General features: G+C 42.6%; 1 protein-coding gene across 5 annotated transcripts in view; it reads right to left on the bottom strand.

Annotated features, from left to right (window-relative positions):
* Positions 1 to 18,901, bottom strand: part of STAT1 (signal transducer and activator of transcription 1) — a 27,643-nt gene extending 8,742 nt beyond the window's left edge. The window contains exons 1-20 of one of the 5 annotated variants that reach the window (XM_075093919.1): positions 18,801 to 18,850; positions 16,856 to 17,178; positions 16,024 to 16,152; positions 15,242 to 15,386; positions 13,884 to 13,982; positions 12,008 to 12,103; positions 11,186 to 11,264; positions 10,031 to 10,122; positions 9,220 to 9,371; positions 8,792 to 8,950; positions 7,363 to 7,455; positions 6,920 to 6,979; positions 6,061 to 6,090; positions 5,884 to 5,977; positions 4,957 to 4,998; positions 4,391 to 4,474; positions 3,746 to 3,844; positions 3,111 to 3,246; positions 1,179 to 1,234; positions 14 to 108 (exon numbers count right to left, since the gene is read on the bottom strand). In XM_075093919.1, the coding sequence (XP_074950020.1) occupies positions 14 to 108; positions 1,179 to 1,234; positions 3,111 to 3,246; positions 3,746 to 3,844; positions 4,391 to 4,474; positions 4,957 to 4,998; positions 5,884 to 5,977; positions 6,061 to 6,090; positions 6,920 to 6,979; positions 7,363 to 7,455; positions 8,792 to 8,950; positions 9,220 to 9,371; positions 10,031 to 10,122; positions 11,186 to 11,264; positions 12,008 to 12,103; positions 13,884 to 13,982; positions 15,242 to 15,386; positions 16,024 to 16,151 (1,739 nt within the window). In that variant the 5' untranslated portion in view covers position 16,152; positions 16,856 to 17,178; positions 18,801 to 18,850. Of the gene's footprint in view, positions 1 to 13; positions 109 to 1,178; positions 1,235 to 3,110; positions 3,247 to 3,745; positions 3,845 to 4,390; positions 4,475 to 4,956; positions 4,999 to 5,883; positions 5,978 to 6,060; positions 6,091 to 6,919; positions 6,980 to 7,362; positions 7,456 to 8,791; positions 8,951 to 9,219; positions 9,372 to 10,030; positions 10,123 to 11,185; positions 11,265 to 12,007; positions 12,104 to 13,883; positions 13,983 to 15,241; positions 15,387 to 16,023; positions 16,153 to 16,855; positions 17,179 to 18,030; positions 18,166 to 18,800 lie in introns of those variants that run through there. The other 4 variants (XM_075093918.1, XM_075093920.1, XM_075093922.1 and 1 more) reach the window with 4 other exon arrangements.

Raw genomic sequence — 18,901 nt, 5'->3', positions numbered from 1 at the left:
ACTGAAGTCTTACCCATCATTCCAGAGACACAGGAGGTGTTTCTTAATAAGCTCCAGGATTCCTTCAATCCACAGCCAAAAAGGGAAGTTTTTATCATTTATATTTTCCTGAAATTCAGAATATGGAAAGGCAGGGGTGAGAGGGGATAACAAGGATAATGAAACACAGCTTTTGTTAAGTGGAAAGGAAGCAAGCTCTCAATCCTGCCAGCATCTATTTGTTCTTGCATTTTTCTCCCCTTTTTCTTCCTTTCCACTATCCCTGTATTCTCCATGATTATTTTTTTTTTTCCTTTCTGCTTCTCTACTCCAGAAGGACAGAAACTATTGGGAACGAAGCATGTACTAAATCTTAAGGCAAGAGGCAGTGTGAGAGCAATGCCTGCCTGAGCCTTCAGTACCCACAAACAAGTGATCCATTGCCTCTTGTGCAACAGCACTGGTCTAAGAGCAGAGAAAGGCTCTGGTTCCTGCCTGGGCACTGTCCTTATTGGAGCTTTTGGACATCCAAACCATCCCGTGGGGGCTAGCAGAACAGCTTAGAGACACCTTCTGTTCAGACTTGGATTTCAATTCCTTGTGAGACACTCGTATTAATGAACTTGAGTGCTTGCAGGTCACCTGAGCTTTGCTCTTCCACTTCTCTCTGCTGTCATCTCCTGCTTATCTGTACCAGTTTAGGGCCTAAAGCCAAAGAAAGTGTGAGAAGTCCTCCTGTTTTGCTGCAGCCAGGATTGTGAAATCTCATGATGAGGCTTTCTGCTATTATACTGACCCTCTTGACTGCCCTGTGCTAATCCTCACCCTAATCCTGTTGCCCCTGGCCTGGGAAATGTCCTTCACTATGACAGAGAGGAATCGCTCATCTTGCTGGGTGTTTTAATGCATTATGTAATAGTTAAAATGGAGAAGTATTCTATTAATAGCAATTGCATTAATAATAATGAAGATACTGTGTTTGAAAGATGCATTTTTCTATGTAGTTTACATGGCATAAAAGCCATCTCAAAATCATCATCTTCTTGCTATTGCAAGCCCTTTTTCCTCCTACTGCTCCTTTAACCTCGCCACCAAAAAGCTATAGCATAATTAGGGTGCACTATCGAAAAAGAAAGCACCTAAAAGCCAAAAAAGACAAAGCCCCCTCTTCCATCTCAATTTTTAAACTGAGTTCATACCTTGCAGAATCTTGTCCAAGGAATGAGCCCATCGTGAGATCCTCCACTTGTTGGCCCTGAACAGAGTAAATTGACTTCAGTCATTTTTATAAGTTACTAAGTAAGACCAAAGTGAAAGTACTTATAGCACCAAGTTTTGAATGTTTGTTTACAACTCTGAACTGCTGGACTAAGAAAAGACATGCAAGGCTACAGTATTTTCACAGCTAGCGCAGGGAGAGCTTGCAGAGCTCCCCTCTGGAGAATCTCACTGTATGAGAATGACCAAATGTATTTAAACAGACGTTGTGTAATGGGAACAAACTCATTCTGACACCTTCTCTGCTGTGCTACACCTAACACTTGCCAGTTTCAAAATGCTTCCAGGAAGGAGACTGGAGTCTTGCATATTTCTTCTCCAGCAAAACAATAAAACTGCAACTCATAAGCTTTTCTGTAGGAGCTTGGCAGACCCTACATCGTCATTCTGAGATCAAGCACTTTCCTGTCTCAATTTGGGTGACGTGCAGGCCTTTGCCCAAGAAACTCGATTCCTAGGTTTGCCCCAACCACAGGCTCGTCTTATTCCTGCTGCAATCACTTCCCCACCTTGTTTTTATGTCAATAGTGTCTCATAACCACATCAAAACCACAAAGAAAATCCTATGCTGCAACTACAGGAGCTAGACCTTTGCACACCAACTGTATTCAGAGCCAAATTCTTTCCATACAGATCGTGCTATGGACTTCAATAAAGTCAGAAATAGGCTGCTTTTCCCTCATGTCTCTAAAAATAAATTGGGTTAGGGAGTTTGTTTCTGATGCTACTAGTGTTAGAGACCAAGATTCTGTTAACTTTCACATCACAAAAACAGCAGGTGAGCTGTATCCTGGCACCCTGTTAGATTCTGTGTCCCCTTGCACTATGGGATCATGAACATGCAGCGTTTCAGCTACCTGGATTTTTTTCAGTAGTGAAATACTTCTAGATGTAGAGGTAAGATTTAGCATCCCTACTGTTACCAGAGCTTGACAAAGAATCTCTGAAGGTCTGAAATGTAAGTTGAGCATAAAAATAGACAGTGGTCACTTAGCCTTCATCATGGTTAATTAGACTAATAAAAACTATTCTCCTTGCAGAATTCTGTGAAGTATTCTATTAAATCGTAAGCTATTTGTCAGATCCTAGGTCTTGGGGAAATTAGAGGATGGGAATTAGAGACTGGAATGCTGTACTTGCCACCTAGACCCACTAACGTAAAAACCCTTTAAATATAAATGCTTCCTAAAATGTAAAGATTAGTGGAATATACTGAATCAACAGTACTTTTTACCTAGAGTCTGGTATGCAAACTCAGCAGCTCTGTCAAGGGCCCTGCCTATCAGGCAAACTGATCAGGAGTTTGGAAAACAAAACTGGTAGCTGATTAGGCTTTCACAAAGGACTGGGAGACTTTCAATTTGATATCCTTAATAGTATGACCATGTTTGCACTTTGACGTTGCAACTGTGTTTATGCAGATAGAGTAAGCCCCCACTGTACTTGGTGGCATGCATAAGTTAAAATTAATGGAGATGGACTTAAGAAAAAAACCAAACCCAAAAACAAAACATGCCACGAAAGAGCCACCTCAGAGATTGACTAAATGTGTACTACTTCAGTAGCTCTTCAAAAGGCAGAAGTAGCCCCAGTCTGCACTACCCTAATGCACAGAACTCCGAAGTTAGAACTGCAGGTTTCTTTTATGACCCGACATTCATTTGCAAACTCTACCATTCTGAAAACTGGAAAACATTCATTGCTCTGAGGTGATATTGTATGAGGTAGGAAAAGGTGTGAGAGGAAATGAAAACTTAGATTGCAGAAAAGATGTAGAATCAGCTTCAATTCAAATGAGCCATCTGCTTGTTCAGTAGAACCAAAAGGTTTAAAGTAATGGAAGCAGACCATACCAAGTAGCTTCTCTCCCAGCATGCTCAGCTGATCAGCATTAAGTCCTCTCTTTGTTACAGAAGAAAACTGCCAACTCAGAACTTCAGAAAGTTTAGACCACTTTGCACAAGGTGGATTCAGAAAGAAGGATAAGTTCTATAATGGAAGGGAAAAATACAATCTACAGTTAATAAACACTAATTTTGGAATGCCACATGAATTTACAAAAGTATATTGCCAAAATAGAATGCAGATTTAAGAACCAATGTCAGCATGAGACATACCTGGAACAGCAGGCTGCTATTCTAACAGGCACTCTTTACCATGAAAAGCAGTCTCTGGGACTTTGCTTTGGACATGTTTTCTCCCCATGGGCGAAATTCCTAGATTACTCAAGTGCACTGTATTTGAATTCTTAAATGTTTATTTGGCTTCTCACTGTGTACTGTATACAGATATTAAAGGTTGTATTCAGTATATTTGGGTTTCAAACATTGCTCTGTTTAGGACAGGGAAGTCGCTGTGCCTCTCTGCCCTCCTCCCCCACCTGAAAGCTATTAAGAGTCATCTACATGGAAAAAATGCAGCTGCCACTTGTATATAGACAGTGCTTGAAAATGACACACAGTATTTCTGGTATTTTTTTTTTAAGTACCTTTAGATCAATAGACAGCATGTTGAACCATAAGATAGAAGCCCATCCACTTGGAAGCTGGCTCACATTTGAGATCACAACAATGGGAAGGGATGTGGTCTGAAAAGGACGCGAAAAGAAACATGTCAGACTACCCTGTACCACTACTGCAGTCCTTTAGATTACACACACACACATTTCCATTGTAATTCCTTCCTTGCATGGTCTTAACTCTCACTTGAGGTTTATATCTAGGGGAGAAAAAGTCGGTATGATGAAGTACTAGAAAGACTCGGGTGATTTTTTTTTTGTCTGATAAAGACTTCCAATTAGTGTCAGTTATGATAGCACTGATAGTAACAGAGTTCATAGCGTATTGCTTCTGAAATAAATGGGAATTGATACCTAGAGAGCTTAAAAAGCAGGGTTGGTTATCAGGTACTTTGTAAAGCACATCCACTCTTATCTACCCAGAGGCTTGATGGCATCCTCACTGTATGTGTATATACAAAGATGTTGTGAACTGTTATTCATATATTTTGAAATAACTGGAAGTGTTTGACATCCAAGTAATTTTGAAAAAAAAAAAAAAATAAAAGGAAGTTTAGATTGTCAGCATGAGTGTCATACAGGAATTTAAGTCCATCTGTTTCATCTAAGACATACCTCTAGGTCTATTACCAAGCCAGGCTGGCAGAGCTGTGTCTCAAAACTCAGAGAGTGCAGTTCTTCTGTTACAATGAGAGGACCCTTTAAAGAAAGAAAAAAAAGTAATAAAAAACCAAAATCCTTTCAGGGACTGAAAATTGCTTGGGGGGAAGGTAAGTGGATTTATCATCGGGAGAAACCTTTTCTGCCCAAGGCTGCTTGCTCTGCACCTCAGATACAGTTTACAGGTCAAACCCAGGTGACAATGCCAACTTCCTGAAAATGCCTGTTAGAATGGGAACTCTAGGTGCTTTTTTTTTTTCTTTTGGCTCCTGCCCTGAGGCCACAAAAAAAGTATCCTTGCCAGAATGTCCTTTTAAAGCTAGGTACCAATAGGGGAGAGTCCACAGGAGCACCATTCTGGTACTAGTTGTCATTTGTAGACACCTCCTACATGGATTGTTTCCTAGAAACACTGAACTCCTCTCCTACTGTTCGCCATCCCGTGTGCTTCTTCATGTCACTGAGCAGAATGGTGTTTTAAATGCTTGAATGCCTTTCCAAATGAAAATAGTACCGCTTACCTCATTGGTTCTGCTTCCTGCATTTTTCTGTTCTTTGAGTTGCTGCAAACAGATTAAAAAAACCTGTCATTCATTTACCTTGGCTACAAATGAAAATGGTAGGAGATGAAAATGTTTGCATGCTTTAGTTGTTCAACTGTATGCAAACTTGCTGCCTGATCCTATTTGGTTATAAGCTGCAGAAGCCAAAAGATTAAACTATAGGTAACTACTACTATAAACTATTCATCTATGAAAATAGATATTGCACCCTTATGATGTAATGCCTTTATGTAAAAGGCCTTATAAGAACTGAAGCACTGTGAAATTAGGGAGGATCAGATGAAATACTAGTTTCTCAAAGTATCCCTTGAACTGGACAATAAACTCCAGACAGTGTCTATTCAGGACAATGATGGGAGGGAGGGAGAATTCTGTGTTCACTGATTCAGGACTTGCATCTTTCCTTTCCTGTTGTAAAGGTGAAACCAATCTGATTTGACCTGCAAGTTGTGAGATAAGTGTCGTATAGTCTGGTGAAGGCACTGAACTTCTTGCAGCTGCTCCCTCCTAGATAATTTGCCTCTTCCAGTTTCAAGGCTCTTTAGACTACTCCAAGCTTTTCTACCTATGGGCCTTCCTCTGAAAGGCCCAAACCAGCATTTCTAGCCTTTTTCTTTTTCCTCCGAAGAACTCATTGCATCATAAGCTGTATGGCAGCAAATAGTCTTGCCTTTCTGGCCCTATTTCAGTGACAAAAGCAATAGCATTTCAGTTGAAACAGGCCAAAGATTTCAAAAAGGGAAGAACAAAGGAGGAGAGATGTTCACAGTTCCTCTTACACAAAAGTAAACAATGACTTCAATAACAAAAGCAATTTGTCTTCTTCCTACCACACCCTCTAGCCACACAATTAAATGGATGTGTCAATAAAAGAAATTCCCCTACCAAGTGCCTGAATTCTGCTGCTAGACTTCCATTAGTAGATTCCTCCATATTCATTACTTTTGTGTTTGTTCCCAAAATATTAAATTTTCTGAACCTTCACAAAGAGAGAGAAAAGAATGAGTCTCTGATTCATTGAAAGAACCCAATATTAATATATCAAACTGTAATGTCACGTACCCTTTGACTGAGTTCTTCTCACTTACATCTCTGTCAAAAAAAAAAAAAGACAAATCTTTTAAAGATTCTGCCACAGGCGCCCATGTTTTTTGTGTTTTAGCAGCTGACTGAATACTGGTAAAACGATTCTGTGAAATCTTTTGTGCAAAAGGGGAGTCAATTGGTTCAAGCAGCCAAAATAAATACTGTGCTACACAGGCTATCTTTTACAGAGGTGTAAGTTTTCCTATGGGGGCTTTATAACCAAAGCAAGTCCTTCCTTTTACTACATAGGCTATAACTCTTGCTCTGAGGAAAAAATTGTATAGTAATGTTCTAAATTTGCTTCCAAACCATACAACTTCTTGAATAAATTGCTGCATCACTTGAATCTGTTTTCCTACCACTCTGGATTTTACTGAGCTGCATTATATCTAGTGTCCTTCTCAGAGCCTCAGCTCTGAGAATTTGCTTTCCTTTCCCTGACTCTGCAAGTTTCTGGATGCCAGAGCTGTTTCAAGTGAACAGAATGCCCCATAAAGACTTGAATGGCAAGACTAAAACTCACCTGCTTTCTTAAAAGCACAACCCCCTTTCATGACACTACAGCCACCGTTGCTATTCTAGATAGCCTATAACATTTCTTTCCCTGCCGTTAAAGCAAATGCAGAGGACTTCTGTACTTTGTGACATGACTCTTATGGCAGAGAGATTTAGAGCGAGGGCATGGGTAAGAAAAAGGGAGGCTGAACCTACTGCCATGGAGAACCAGCCTGCTCCTGGCTAACTCAACACTTGGAATATGACTGCCTTTTGGATTTCTGAATGTGGGGACTTGCTCACCATTAGCATACACAGGGATGAGAAAAATGCAACGTACTTATCAAATAACACTTTCACTTTCAAGTTGTAGTTCAATTCCTGCAATTTCACCAGCAATCTGGAAAGAGAAGGTTTTTTAGAATTACTCCAGCTGCAGAAGACAGGATGAATTAGCAAGGTCTGTGGACACTGATCCCATGTCCTGATTTAAAGAGGAAACTAGATAGGCAAATGAGTTGTTATTTTGCATGACAAAGTGGTCTGCATGTATATGTTCTGTTGTTAGGTTGTGTTTCTTGTCCGCTCAGTACTCCACGCTTCTGGTAAAGGGTAAAAGCTAAATGCAAGTTGAACTTTGCTAGAAGACATCCCCCTGCCGCATGGTACTTTCCTTTTCCTGACCTCAGCACTTAGGCTATATTGTAAGAGGTGCAACCCTTTCAGATGTAGAAAGCCAATGACAAGAAAAACTTACCACAAAACAAGAAGGGGAAAACATACCTCAGCTTTACAGTAAACTGTACTCCTGTCTTCAGGACTAATGGCCTCTGAGGATGTGTTGGCATGCAAGGCTGCCTCTCTACCACAAAGGAGCTAAGGAAAGAACAGATTAAAAGCATTTTGATTTATCAGTGTTGTCCTTAAGGAATAAGAAATTACATAAAAAGTGAACTTTAAAAGAATGGTGATTTACCAGTAGTGCTGTACACTTTACTAATTCAGTTTTGATCTATACAGAGACCTTTGTGTTGGTTTTTTTCACTTGTATCAATGGGGCTAGAAATATTGCAAGTATGGAGTGATTTTGTAAGGTTTGGCTTCTCCTGAACTACATTGATGGCTAGAGGAAGGAGGGTGCTACCTCAGACCTCCATGAAATCAACCGCACGTAAACACTGTGATGTAAATAGCATAATCCAAGTGAGGAGTGTTGCTTCGTTTGCCGTTCCCTGGGTTTGCTAAGTTCTTATGGTTACAGTGCTATGTAACAATATGTGCCCAAGAGCTAGATAAGCTAGTTAGGGATTTGATGACGGCTAGCTTAACCCCAGGAAGCAAACTGCCAAGGCTAACCTGTTCTGATGCACGCCAAACTGTTGCCATCTTGGGCACCTTTTGTGTAGCACTGGTCTCTGTAGATGTAAATCCTGAGGTATTTCTATTGTTACCGAGTCCTAGGTAGCGTGGAGGCTTTACTTCTACGATACTCACAGGTAAGATAGCTAAACAGTAGCTGGACTTCCACAATTGCCTTCACTTTGAAAAGCAGTACCTGTGTTTTTCACTGGAAGATTAGTAGTCAATGGGACCCTGGAAACCTTGGGTTCTAGTCCCCCACACAGGGTGTTTCCTGCTAAGCCCCTGCTCTTATCTGCTAGTTTCAAGCCACCCGCAGCATGAATTTCTGTCCACTGTAGGTTTACAGAATGGGACTCTGATCTTATATGGGGCAACCACCAGCTACAGTAACTTGCCTCATAGAGATGGCACAGAGATAGGGCTGGCCTCACTATGCTGGAGACAAAGAAGATGTGTCCAGAGACAAAGGGTTGGAGAATCCAGTGTGTATTTATTTACCTTGGGCATAGCTTGGTGTGGAGCATTTCTTGCCCTCATTTACTTGAACTTTGCAGGGCTGAATCTTAAAGCAAGAAATGGATTAACAAACTAGGAGTTTGATTCTGTAACCAGTGCATATTGTAGCATAACTCCTGCTAACTTAAATGAATCCTGATCACAAACCCTTTCCCTGGACCTAAACCTGTGAAAATCCTAGACAGGGTGAATCTCAAAAATAGTCATTTAGTTTAATGTTTGTTACAAAATTGGGAAAACCTCAGACGTAAAGTTAGTGTGCAGGGAACAGAAAGGAAGGTGTTCCCCATCCATTTATTCACGCAAACACAAAAAGATCCTTCTTGTCTGTTACCTCTGGATGAGTTGTTTGAAAAGACTGTGTGTTCGGTCCTGCAGAACTTGTTTATTTTTTGTGATGGGATCAGGGTCGTAGGTAAATTTCTGTTCCAGTTCCTCAAGCTTTTTGAGCTGCTGACGAACTTGCTGTAGACTTTCAGCAACAATGGTGAACCTACAATTAGACAATCTTATTACTTCTAGCATGATTTTGTGTTGTAATAGTGCTGAGACACCAGCCAGGCGACTGTCCCTAAGGACTAGCCAGTGCACAGAGAACACTTCTTGCTCATTGGAAATGTGGTGGGGTGATAAAATCAATGCAGCGTAGTTAAGCTGTGCCAGAATGAAAACGTGTAATAATCAGTGCATTTCACAGATGGGCTTTTCCCACATGATACACTTCAAGTTCCTGTCCAATGCAGTCCTTGACTAGAGACTTACCAGTTCTGCAGCTGATCAAGACAGGCATTGGGTGGGCCACCAATGCATGCAGTCTGTTGCCTGTGTTTCCACTCCACCAGCTCCTCATTAATAAGAGCACTCTGTGTGTGCTCTGTGGTGTTCAGCAGCTGTACTATCTTGTTCACCACTTCCTACAGAAAATATTAAATTATGCTGTTTATTAAAAACACTTCATACAGGAAAACTAAGTATTGTTTTAGCCAATGCGATCTGTCTTGCAAAACTCTGCAAGGACCTCAAAGTAATAGTTTCTGTCAACAGAGGATGTTTTCTAAAAACACCTGGTTCTTTTTAGCTGGAGTAATTACTAGATTAAGTAGAGGAACAATGGAGAGACAAAGCATATTCAGTATCACTGAATTCTGAAGAGCCAGTGTCTCGCATCCATGTATGCCCGAAGTGTGTATCTGGGATGACCCAGGGCTTGCTGTAGACTTGAGCACTGCAACAAGAGTGAGCACATTTAGCTCATATATACATACATGTACTCTAATACAGCTCCAAGTTTCTTAATTGGTGTTTTCTTCAAGAACATGGCTATTGATATGACACCTTTTCCCTCTCATTGTTCTTTTAGCTTTGCCTGACAGTTTGATAAAGGCTGCTAGAAGAGAAATAAAACTGCATTCAGAGATTCTAGATTTTCAGTCATGATGCAAAGAATGAGATCTTAGTTCAGCTGACAGTAGTAGAAAAGTTTTCTTCTATAGTATGAGTTATGTCAACCCAATGAAAACAAACGTTCAAAATGAAGCGTATGCTGTTGCCTTCTGAAAAACTTGACTGCTACCTTTCTCTTGAGGTCAAGTGATAAAAACATCTTGTTGAGATTCATCTGTTCTTTCTTATATTCCTCCTGTGACGCGCTGTTGGACTCATGCTCTGTAAAATAAGTCCAGATTGTGAAGGTGAGGCTGAAGGAGTGCTGAAGTATGGGTGGGGAAACACTGGAGGGAAGAGGGGACCTGCCTGACTAATGGCAAGTGTCTTTAAAGCTTAAGGGAGGAAACATTTGCTGCCTCATAGATTATTTTTTTTTTTTATTCCTTCTTTTCCCCTTCTGAGAGGACAGTCCACATATAAAGCACTAATGCAAGGAAAAGCCACTATCCCAGCGAATTAACTGAAGTGTGAGTTTGCTTGCGGTTTAGAGCAAGAACCTGATTTAAAATAATTATATTGTGTAAAGACACACACTGAGCAATTTGTTCTCATGCTGACTTCAGACATGAATCATTCATATTCCTTAACCTGGCAACAGAAGCTCACTGAGGATGTTTGGAGCCTCCTGAGGGTGGCCCAGATTGACAGATCCTACAGAGTCACCCTCGCTACTACCTCTGCTGCCCACTGCCCTTAAGTTAGAGGTTCCCATCGCCTCACTGAAGTGCTACCTGCCTCCAAGTACAAAACATCATGGCTCAATGCTCCCCTTCGTATCTTCTGAACATGTCCCTTTTCTGAGGGACAGTCAACAGCCAATTTGTGTGGGAAACTGAAGCCTTTTCTAGAACAAAGTAGTCAAAAAGAGGGACAGAACTATATAATGAAATCAGCGTGAACTACAGCTGCCTGTGCTTCCCTCAGTAAGCAAGAGTCTACAAAACTTGAAGCAGGAAGGCAGTTGTGAAATATGAGATGGCAGAGAAAAGCCCAAATTTAACTATTTAGGTGTATGATTGAATGGTCACAGCGTCTATAGGATTTGCTATTTCTAGAAGCAAAGGGACAAAGGAATGCAGGAATGCTATGTTAACAAAGAGGCTCTCTTTTGTAAGAACAGATGGATGTAGATAATGCATTTTCGTAGGTTTCAGCATAAAGCAGAACTAATGAAGAAGGGACATCACCAGTAAGTTTGGCTGCATATCGTTACGTTTAGTTTCCTGATATAAGACAGCAGAGTTTACTCTTACAAACTATATGTCCTTGATAAATTACTCACCTCTGTTCTGCAAGGTTTTACATTTAAAGTCATATTCATCTTGCATATCTTCTAATGTCTTGATGTCTTGCTCCACGTCCTATAAAGCACAAATGAATGTGGCCACGATTATTCAATACTCTCATGTAATGCAAGACTACTTCTGATTAAGAACTGCATGGTACCAGCCCTTTACAGAGATGAAGTCTAGTTTTGTAGCAATGCTGTTTCCTGGAACTGCCTAACAGCAAATATCCTAAACTTAAATCACCTTATTATTCACTGTTCCTCCCTCTTCTCATCTAAGTAAAATCTGTTAATTATAAAATATGGAAAAGCCCTCAATGTCTAGCCATATAAGTTCACAGAGTTTAGAAGAACCTAGGCTACAGTGGAAAACCTTGCAACAGCACACAGCATTTTAAATAAACTTTCAAATTCTTAGGTATTGCTTGGTGAAAAGCTTTGTGTCATGACAGTATTTGTTAAGACAATAAACATCTAGACGCTAAATGAAAATCTATCTTTTAGTTAACAAATTGCTCAGTATATGACTTCGAAAGTTTTCCCTCAATTGCTAGTATTTCAGATGGGTAGAATGTTCTTGTTGCTGAAACTTAGGCACAAGAAATTTGATCTTGCTAAACCAGTTAAGTACCAATCTGTTTTATGGTGCTGCTGACAAGTAATTGTTTTCTGTTTTCAGACAATCGCTGGTTATGGACTTGAAAACCGAATTATTACCTTACTTTTATCTGTCATTTTAGAAAGTGTTATGTACTGAAAGCTTGTCAACACGTGTGAATCAACAAATGCTACTATAAATAGTTATGCTATACTTACGATAACGCTGTTTTTTACAGCCTTAACTTTTGCATCAAGCTCTTTCTGCTTGTCCAGCATCCCGATCATGGTGTTCTGTAGGCTCCCTACTTCCATCTGAGGGAAGCAAGCAGAACAGAAGTCAAACCAGAGCGACCCATAACAGTGAATAGATTTTTCATTAATATAAGTTAGTGGCTTTTGTTGACAAACCACCTGATGAAGCGTGGTTTGTTCTGATAAATCATACTAAGGTTTTATAATATAAAATTGAACTCAGGTGAACTTGCAAGAAACAAGGGAGATTTAAAAAAATGCATCATCACCACACAACAGGCATTTTTAATCATAGCAATACAAACTGTAAACATACTTTGTTTTCTCTCTGCACAAATCCGTTCTTTTGACTGCTTAGCTTCATGTACCTAGTAAATGTATTTCAAGAAAACAACCTTGAAGGCTGTATGGCATCTACATCAAGTATTAAATTCATCCATACAGGATATGGGGACAAATGGGTTAAGAGCAAGAACAAGACAGGCCTGTGTACAGGCAAATGGGGTAGCCTGGCATGCAATTTCTTTCCTACAGGGATTCAAGCACATTTTAGATTAACTCAATATCATTCAGGAAGTTTACTGCATGACATCACTTGAAATGTTGCAGTAATTTAAAAGATGGGATTTCTCATTCCACACATCAACAGTACTACTGGTGTTAGAAACTGTTCCTCCAATGTGGGACAGTCAAGAATGTGTTGTTCTAATTAACGCTTTAACTTAAGCTAAGGTCATCTGAAGTATTTATTTTGGTAAACAGCCAAAAGTCCCCTATCATATATGTAAGTCAGACTATTAAGGTAATCTGAGCATACACTTGGGATTCTCCTTTTGTTTTTAGGATGATTGTAACTGTGCTTGTTCTATATTTTTATCTTGTCAGCTTTGGGAAATGAGGGCACTTACCAGAAAGCAGAGGTAGGGTATGGTGTTGTACCTAGTGCCAACAGTAAGTATAGGAGGACTTATTTCCCTTTTTAACCTAAATATATTGCATGCTGGAAAGGCAGTTGAGTGCTTTGTCATGTGCCAGAACAGAAACTGAACAGCTGCGCTGCAGCTACAAGGGCTCTGCCGGAGTCACCTTTTTAGAGGAGCTGTTTTGGATATAGCTGTGTTAGGCCCTTTGAAAGCCTATGCCCGAGTGCTATTCCCACTCTGCCAAAAAGCATTTGAAAACCTGCCCTAGAGGGAAGGATTTCAGTATCAGAACTTCATGTGGTTGGTCAGTCATCACTTTATTGCATAAGTGGATCACATGTAGCTATATAGTTTGCAGGCCTTTTCCAACTGCAGAATTTTTTTATTGCAAAACATTTCTCATTACAAAGAAAAAAACAAAAGGATGAAAAGTCAGAGGACAGATGAGGAAGAGGAATGTGGCTTTACCTATGATTCAGAGGAAAGAAATGGTCATCTTAAAAAGAAAAAAAAACAAAACAAAACCAAAAATAGAAAGAACTACTGGGAGATAACTGGGAAGGAGAATGATGTAAATTCAGGAGTAAAATGCAGAAGTAAAAAACTAAAATATTGCTGCAGAATTAAGCCAAGCATAATTTTTAGATTGTAATAATCTGATGAGCACATCAGGCTATACTACAGAAGCATTAAAAAAAGGGTAGCTTTTACATTGCTCGAGGAATACAAACTATTTTTGCACAAACAAGCCACACTGTCCAGCTGGTATGTATCAGTGTTCACTCTTGAAGACAAAATAAACATATTGTTGGGCAGAGAGAGGACAGCCTGTTTCATCTTTGTCTTCTTCCTCTCATTCTGTCCCAAATAATAGCAAAGGGTAGATACAACTGCAGTAGACATTCCAAGAGTGTTACCTGATTTGACAGCTGGGCACTGTTCAGTATTTTCCTCTCTTCTTTCAGGCAGTTGTAGATGATCATTGCCATATGTATTGGGTCTTCTTGGAAGTTATCCTGGCATTAAAGACAGTCTATTGTTAAAGTTCATATCTATAACTTCCTGTCCTTCAGTAAAGTGATTGGCAAAAAGATTAGCCGGTGACTGTGCATGAGCCTTGAGGCACACATTGGTCATAAGCTGCAACCATCTCCTGGAAGGTTCTATTTTAGTTCATTAGCATACGAAGAGGTGGGACTTGGCACAAAACAACAGGAAAGGGTCAGAGACACTACTGGGATAAGGGAGATACTACCCTACAGACCTAGAAGAGAGCTCATCCTCTCTTGAGAGCCACCCTCCCACACCTTTGAAGTGTAGCTGCTGGTTTTGAAGGGTGGTTGTTCTAGTTTGACAGGTACAGCTCTTCAGTGATGTGAAGGAGATATGTTAGCTGCCATTTATGAACACAAGGCTGTGGATACAAATTCAACCTTATTGCTTTACATGCATACTAAGTTGAAACATGCTCTGGATTGTGTACTGCCCTGCTCCACCAAGGACTGTGCTGCCCTGGCAGGGTCACTGAGCTGTACCAGCCTTCTTGACCAATCTTTCAGTGCTGATCTATAGTTACTATCAGATAAGCATAGCCTGGTCATGTTCTGTTCTCCTCAGAAAACAGTGGCCTCGTTACTGACTTGGGGTGAGGAGAAGCTAGGTGTGTTGGAAATAGGCTGTGGGGAAGGTGACTCTACGGAGGATCCCCTGGCACAGAGCCCTACAGGGAGGAGGGGAAGACTGACTAATGAAAGTAATTGAGTCCACTAAGGATATGTTCTGCACTGCCACTCACTACCAATTGCTCTGGCCCTTTTGTTTGTCCGTACAATATTATGCACGGAAGTGCTGTGTAATGACATGTCCTTTGCTATTAATGGTAGTTCTGCAGTTTCATGGGAAAGACTTCTGCCTGTGTGTTTCTTCTGCAGTTTATTGGTACACTTGAGGAAACCGGCTGGGGAAGGGGTGGAGGGTAAATGAAAGTATATTGAAGTAAGCACTCTAAATACTTCTATGTAAACACCTTACAAATGACAACTTTCTCTTTCCTAGAGTTCTCAGAAAATGTAACTGTACTGATGACAAAACTGTAACTTTCTAACTGTAGCCAATTAAAACAAAAATGGAGCAACATTTTAATTCTGGCTTTTAAATTAGGATTCTCACACATTCTTTGCAGAAGTACCTCATAGCAGGGTAGTTTCTTTACAGGCATTCAATTGTGTTACTGAAGCAATCCAAGCAAATGTATAGGCATATAACCCAGGCATACCTGAAGATTTCGTTTGCTTTTCCTTATGTTGTGTTGCAGCAAAAAGTTGTTTTCTATCAAGAATCTACTAAATTGATCATCAAGCTGTGACAGCAGGTCATGGAATAACACCGTAGCAAAAGATATGTTGTTGGCTGCATGTTCCCTAGAATAATTTAAGGCATGCTTGCGTTAAATATGCTTTCAGTACAGTGTTCAAGAAATGCATACAGGAGTACTTTATTTTTAATGCCCAACTCTAGTTGTAGTATATGCAAGTAGTAAGAAATACCCTGAAACATAAGCCAGTTTCATTCTCTCAACTTTGACTTGACCTTCCTTGATACAGAAATGTTTTTCTTTGTATTATTCTTACCACATTCTGTGCAACTTAACTCATTCCACGCACATCAAGAAGCTAAACTGAACCTGATGCATGTGCACGTTGTACCGCTCTTTTACAAGAAGACACGCCAAAGAAATCTTGGCAGAACTTCTAAGTCTGCAACAGTGAGACTGAGCTGCCAAGGCAGTAAATGATTGGTTTTAAAACAGCTGCTTTTGTTACCAACCAACCAAAAGAAATACGAGAGAGTATATTTGTTGCTCTAGGTGTCAGGCCCCTCTAGAAAGCCTTGAAGAGGGGCAGGAACACAGGCTATAGCACCAACACAGCTACTGAAGCATCCTATCAGCAAGGGTTCACCTAGCAGCTTGCTTCCCAGGTATTCTTCTGCGGCCTGTAACTGCATGTATGAGAACATTGCATATCACACAGCCTGAAGGCCAATTTCTATGCTTACCAGTCCTGGTTTTCCAGCCACTGTGCCAGGTACTGCCTGATCTCCATAGGAAAGCTGTCATCGTATAGCTGGTGAACTTGCTCCAAAAACTTGGAATCAAGTTGCTGTAGCTGATACCACTGAGTCATTCTGAGGACAAGGAGGGGGGGGGGGAGGGGAACCAAACAAACAATGTTAAGTAGTTTTTGGACTGAACTGGTGAAAAGTAACTCTTAAATTTTTCATGAACGTTGGCAAAATTGGATAAGTAGGAAGGAAAAGTGTTTCCAGCAAACAATAACATTTTATTTTTAGCTCTGACAGTTCTAGAATGCTAATCATTAGAACAGAATACAACTTCTGTGCTTAATTAAAAAAAATGGCAAATTAAGACAGTGCACTAAGTTGTAAAAAATAACTCAAAGCTGAATCACCCTTACCTATGCAAACTTGCAGTTTTTTTCCTTTGAACCCCTTTTCACAGCATTTAGGGTACCGGTAGCATTACCACTCCCTTGCTTAGCAGGGATATGGGAATGAGGACCTGTGTGTTTGCCTGTACTCTGCAAGACTAAGATCCTGTATGTGGATTTTCACCTTTTGTTGGTGCAGAGGTATTCCCCATCACCAAGAGCGTGAGTGGAAACCAAAGGAAGCTCCAGGGGCCTGTTTACAGGTGCTACTTGTCTCCCCACTTGCTTACTCTGAAAATGGACTGGATCTCAAGTCACTTTAAATGGAGAATTATTGGAAAGAAATTAGGGGTTTTTTCTATGGTATGCTTTAGTTCCCATGATCAAATTTTCAGGGTGAAGTCAAGCAATCTGTGCAGCAGCAGACACGGGTCACTTACTGATATGACTGAGAGAACCTAGGCAGTACAAGACTTCTGTGATGACAGAGTGGCTGATACAGTTCTGATATATAGTCTCTGCAGACCTGTTACCGTCTCCTCGCTGTGCTGCAGGTTCGTGTCTCGCAGTGGAAATAGCATGTGAAGTTATGTCCGAGGAACGGTCCAGGCTGAGAACATCAGTGGTGAGATGCAAGTCCACTTGCATCTGTAACTTTTTAAAAAAGGGTGGTAGAACCTATCCAAGCATCAGGGTGAAGGACTCTCTATACATGGCTTCCTCTGAATGTATGCCATTTCCCTCAGCGACTGAGTGGCATATTCTATATGTGAGAAGCAAATCAGAGTTACAAATGCTATGATGTTTAAAGTGAGGGCTTTGAGGATTTTGACGTGCATGGGATACAGATTACATTTGAGTATGCAGTAGTGACACTAAGGCAAACAGTTAAATGTGACATTGGTGAGGAAAGCTGGAAGAACTTGCCTATGGGCATAAAGTTAGTCTGGTTTGGGTTGTACTCCAATCTTCCTGTGTCTTAAAGCAGCCAGACTGGGAAATGACTTGGGAGCGGTGGCAGAGAACCAGCCAAAGAGGTGGTTACAGAGCAATATCGTAATGCAACAAACGCGAGCAGGGAAACACTGAAAAAGGGGAAGTCAGTACCTTTAGTGGAAAAGGCATTACAAAGATCAATACTGGGATACAGAGCTCGTCCTGCCATTGACAAACTGGCAACTGAAGTGGTGGAGGATGGAAACCCCATTTTGCTGTCCTTCCTGCCTTCCCTTGGGTAACGGCAATAAGATCGCAGTCCGTAGGCACCTCTGGACAAAAGGGGCCGTATCTGCAGCTGTGCCTCGGTCCTGCCCGGGCTCCGGCCTGCCTTCCACGGCTAAATTCGGGCTCCTTCCAGCCTGCGTTCTGACTACATTTAACCCCGCCGCCTACTAACAATTCCCTCTCCGTGTCACACCCGACCGGCCGGGCGATCGCCGCCGAAGCTCCCGACGGCAGCCCGGGAGCAAAGGGCGGGGGACAGCCGCCCTTGCCGCCGGGGCCTCGCACGCCTCTCCCCGGCTGCACTGCGGCTCGCCCGTGTCGCGTCGTCCCGTCCCCCGCACCCCGCTCTCGCCGTGGCTGTTGGCGTCCGCGAGCCGCCGCCCGCACTTACCCGCGCGACGAGGGAGCACCCTGCATCCACACCGCGACCCTCCGCCGGCGACCAGAAATACCCGCGGGGCCGGGGGAGCGGCGGCTGCCCGCGGGGCCAATCGGGGCGCAGCGCCCACCGCCTCGGCCAATGGGCGCGCCGCAGGGCCGGGCTTCCCCGCCCACAGCCGCGCTGGGGAGGCGGGCCGCTCCCCCGCCCGGCCGCGCAGGGTGTGCGGGCAGCAGTAGCGCATCACGCAGGGAGAGATTGCGGGCGTTAAGGAAAGGCCGCCGAGGAGCGCGGCGGTGCTCGCAATAGTAGGCGAAGCAGAAACAGGGTGAGCGCCGTCCGCCCCGGGGACAGGCCTCCCTTTCTGTCGGCAGGGCTGTGTTAGAGGCCTGGAGGGGGGCGAGAGGGAGCTGAGAGACTTTTTGAAAGTAGGGTTTGTGAGCAGGCGTAACAGGTGGCAGGAAAGCAGGGGCCGCTGCCGGGGAGACGGTGGTGCTGTTACCGCGTCCCCGCAGGGAGGGGGGTGACCCTGTCAGGAATGGAGACCATTAGGAGATGGCTCCCGCTGCTGCGGGAGGGGACGATACTGAAGTGTGGAGTTCAGTGGGCGATCTCCGGGCGGTAGGCGAGCCAGCGGGGGCTCGCGGGTGGGAGCCATAGGTTTAGTTGCACTGGGCATCCTTCCCTCATCCCCTGAGGTGCAGTGACTGCACCGCCGTGCCGCTCCCTACGCCCTGGGCGCCGTCCCCCACTCCCTCTCCGTCGAAGCCAGCTGCCCTCACCTCTCGGGTAAGGCTCCGGGACCCGTCTCCAGCGCCGACAAGTGCCAGCCGCCTCGGGGAACCCGGGGGCCCCAGCGCGCAGTGCGCAGGCGCGGGTGGGG

This window comes from Phalacrocorax aristotelis, chromosome 5 (assembly GCF_949628215.1).
Source record: "Phalacrocorax aristotelis chromosome 5, bGulAri2.1, whole genome shotgun sequence".
NCBI classification, from domain to species: domain Eukaryota; kingdom Metazoa; phylum Chordata; class Aves; order Suliformes; family Phalacrocoracidae; genus Phalacrocorax; species Phalacrocorax aristotelis.
The sequence above is the reverse complement of the archived record's forward strand: the minus strand, read 5'-3'. Positions and strand labels throughout refer to the sequence as shown.